We start from the raw sequence: 3925 nt of genomic DNA, 5'->3' as shown, positions 1-3925 counted from the left end.
TACAGAGAAATGAATCTTCATATCCGAACGCCAAGTTTGCCTTCCACGCAAGGAGAGTCCCATCCGGACACGGGGGAAGGCCATCTATCTTGTATCTTCACGGCCCATCAGTCCGGCCCATTTCACATAGTCCGGACGCCCGGGGACCCCCTAATCCAGGACTCCCTCACCCCCCCTCCCCCTCCCCCAATCCTGGGCTCCGGCTGAACTGTGTCGAACCGTCATGCTGCCGCAACTAGACTCGTCACACGTGCATGTGCCCCGTGCATAACATTCCCCATCGACGTGGCGAGGCTAAAGATGATGCAATAGTTGGTACATATATGTAAAAGACATTTATTTTGAAAAGGAGGGAGCATTAAAAAGCATATTATGAAGCTTGCTTCATACACGCTATGAGGCCGTCAATATAGCAACTCTCATAGTGCTAGAGTTGCTCTTAAAGCTACTGGTACTGCACACTTAACTGTTATTTTATCGCAATTGCTCCATATATATAAGACACACTGCGTTCAATCAAGTACACCGACAGCCCACCGCATCCTAAAGTGTAGCCAGCGAAAATGGAAGCTTCCTACACGCTGTGGCTTGTGTACGTTTCACTCGCCTCTTTTGTCCTCTGCAAGGTGTTCGTTCTAGGCAAAAAGAATTCTCGGCTGCCGCCGGGCCCGACGCCGATCCCTCTCCTCGGCAACATCTTTGACATCCAGGGCGATCTGCACCAGGCCCTTGCCAGGCTCGCCGGGGTGCACGGCCCCATCATATCCATCAAGCTCGGCGCCACCACCGCCGTCGTGGCCTCGTCCGCCGCGTGCGCCCGCGACGTGCTGCAGAAGTACGACCACCTCCTGGCCGGGCGGTCTGTCGCCGACGCCGCGCGCGCGCTGGGATTCCACGAGCGCTCCATCATATGGCTGCCGTCCACCAGCCCGCTGTGGAAGCGCCTCCGCGCCGTGTGCACCAACCACCTCTTCTCGGCGCACGGCCTCGACGCGGCGCGCGCGGTGCGGGAGGAGAAGGTGAGGGACCTGGTCGGCTGCATCCGCGGCCATGCCGGGGAGACCGTGGACGTCGGCCGCGTCGTGCTCTCCGGGCTGTTCAACCTCGTCTCGAGCGTGCTGTTTTCCGAGGAGGTGGGCGACGTGAGCTCAGACCAGGCGCAGGGTCTCGAGACGCTGATCGACGACATCCTCGTGGAGCTCATCAAGCCGAACTTGTCGGACCTCTTTCCCGCGCTCTCCGTTCTTGACTTGCAGCGCCGCCGCCGCCGTACCGGCGAGTGTCTGGGAAGGTTTTTTGACTACTTTGACCAGATTATTGACCGTCGTATGAAGGCCGGAGGTGAAAGGAAAGGTGATTTCTTAGATGTGCTACTCCAGCTTCACTCGGTGGATCAGCTCAGCATTGAGACAATCAAGTCCTTTCTTTTGGTACGTAATACCGGCATACGAATATGAGTCACTTCTGTTCAGAATATGTTTGTCACTGTCACAACGCTCTGAGGATTTAAATAAATTTTAAACAAACTTGAACTTGTGTCAGTTTAGACGTATCCTAAATTAAATAGATCTTTGAAAATCACTGGAGGAAGTCAACACAAATGACAAATCTAAACTAGCCGGTAAAATGTCGTGTGTTTTGCAGGATCTCTTCATAGCAGGGACGGAGACAAACTCTCTCACCGTGCAGTGGGCGATGGCCGAGCTACTTCGGCACCCGGCCGTCATGTCAAAGGTTCGGGCCGAGTTACAGGAAGTGCTCGGTGAAAAGCAGTATCCTGATGAGTCCGACATCACCAGGCTATCGTATCTCCACGCCGTGCTGATGGAGAGCATGCGCCTTCACTCGCCAAGCCCGCTCCTGATACCGCACCACGCCATGGCCGAAGGCGCGGAGGTCGGGGGCTTCGTGGTGCCTAAGGGCACCACGGTGATTGTCAACCTGTGGGCCATCATGCGCGACCCGGCGGTGTGGACGCAGCCCGAGGAGTTCATGCCGGAGAGATTCGTCAGGGCGGACATGGACTTCCGGGGTAAGGATCGGTTCGAGTTCATGCCGTTCGGGGTGGGGAGAAGGGCCTGCCCTGGGATGCCTATGGCGACAAGGGTTGTGACCCTCATCCTTGCATCCCTGCTGCACAGGTTTGAGTGGAGGCTGCCCAAGGGGATGCAGCCGTGCGACGTGGATGTTCGGGACCGGTATAGGATGTCTCTTAACATGGTCACGCCAATCAAGGCCGTGCCACTACCATTGTTCTCGTGATGGATTGTTATCCTTGGTTGTGTGTGTAGATCTAGCACGCTTTCACTGTTAGTTTGCGTACGTGGTATCAACAGTTTGTGTTGGAATGAACTATCCAAGGGAGACGTTGGATCACAAGTGTAGTAATGAATAGGTAAGTGATGATAATGAATAAATGTACAAGTGCTTTGTGTAAACTGTCAAGCACTGAAGTTAAAGAACAATTGTCGTGTCGTCGCTCTAGAGGAAGGAGCGGTATTGGAAGCTTCATCGCCAGAAGAATAGTTGTGGGATGTCCTTTGGAATTGGAAGTTGAAGGTGGTACCGAAGGTAGCTTGTTGTGTTGGAGGGTTATACGGAAAGTCATGTCCCGGTCTTTAACGATTATATTCATCGCACAAATTCACTATTCGACGCCAAACTTTTCCGACGGTGCTTCGGATGGGATGATCATTGTTCAACCGTATTTGAGAGGGAGTGGTGGGTTGTGATGATTCCTTCAAAATAAGTATGATGCTATTGGTAAGGGTGGCTTCTCCTCTTATCAGAAATGCACTTTAGTTGTCCGGATGCTTGCATATGGAGTTCCCGGTGATTTAATTCATCAGTACATACAAATTAGTGAGTTCGCATGCCTTGAGTCATTGTACAATTTTTGCAAAGTTGTGGTGAAGGCATTTGGGCCGGAGTACTTGAGAGACCAAATGAGGATACAACCCGCTTGTTATCGATCAATGCTGTTGGGGAACGTAGTATTTCAAAATTTTCCTACGATCACGCAAGATCTATCTAGGAGAAGTATAGCAACGAGCGGGGAGAGTGTGTCCACGTACCCTCGTAGACCGAAAGCGGAAGAATTTAGTAACGTGGTTGATGTAGTCGAACGTCTTCGCGATCCAACCGACCAAGTACCGAACGCATGACACCTCCGCAATCTGCACACGTTCAGCTCGGTGACGTCCCTCGAACTCTTGATCCAGTTGAGGCCGAGGGAGAGTTTCGTCAGCACGACGTCGTGGTGACGGTGATGATGAAGTTACCGACGCAGGGCTTGGCCTAAGCACTACGACAATATGACCGAGATGGAAAACTGTGGAGAGGGGCACCGCACACGGCTAAAGATCAACTTGTGTGTCTATGGGGTGCTCCCCTCCCCCGTATATAAAGGAGGGGAGGAGGAGGAGGGCCGGCCACAAGGGGCGCGCCCAAGGGGGGATTCCTACTCCTAGTAGGAGTAGGTTTCCCCCTTTCCTAGTCCAAGTAGGAGAAGAAGGAAGGAGAGGAAGAAGAGAAGGAAAGGGGGGCCGGCCCCCCTAGCCCTAGTCCAATTCGGTTTGGGCTAGGGGGGGCGCACGCCACACCTTGGCCTGCCTCCTCTCTTCCACCACTAGGCCCATGAGGCCCAATAACTTCCCGGATGGGGGGGAGGTTCCGGTAAGCCCCGGTACTCAGAAACTTATCCAAAACGACCCGAACCATTCCGGTGTCCGAATGCAGCCTTCCAATATATGAATGTTTATGTATCGACCATTTCGAGACTCCTCGTCATGTCCGTGATCTCATCCGGGACTCCGAACAACCTTCGGTACATCAAATCACATAAACTCATAATACGAATCGTCATCGAACGTTAAGCGTGTGGACCCTACGGGTTCGAGAACTATGTAGACATGACCGAGACACA

The 3925-nt window shown here is 53.1% G+C and overlaps 1 protein-coding gene across 1 annotated transcript; it reads left to right on the top strand.

The window, feature by feature from the left end:
* The first annotated feature begins 542 nt into the window (after positions 1-542).
* LOC123124681 (oryzalexin E synthase) lies at positions 543-2459 on the top strand. The gene is made up of 2 exons (XM_044545258.1): positions 543-1430; positions 1645-2459. Exons 1-2 carry the CDS (start codon positions 564-566, stop codon positions 2260-2262), a joined length of 1485 nt encoding a protein of 494 aa, XP_044401193.1. The 5' UTR covers positions 543-563; the 3' UTR covers positions 2263-2459.
* Positions 2460-3925: the final 1466 nt, after the last annotated feature.

Source organism: Triticum aestivum, chromosome 5D, assembly GCF_018294505.1.
Source record: "Triticum aestivum cultivar Chinese Spring chromosome 5D, IWGSC CS RefSeq v2.1, whole genome shotgun sequence".
Classification (NCBI taxonomy): Eukaryota; Viridiplantae; Streptophyta; class Magnoliopsida; order Poales; family Poaceae; genus Triticum; species Triticum aestivum.
This window is presented reverse-complemented; position numbering and strand designations above follow the sequence as displayed.

What these genes read in the sequence shown, in the direction of transcription:
- LOC123124681 (XM_044545258.1), top strand. Translation starts at nt 564, where the DNA reads ATGGAAGCTTCCTACACGCTGTGGCTTGTGTACGTTTCACTCGCCTCT. An exon ending in CAATCAAGTCCTTTCTTTTG is followed by an intron (nt 1,431 to 1,644) that starts GTACGTAATACC and finishes TGTGTTTTGCAG; the next exon opens with GATCTCTTCATAGCAGGGAC.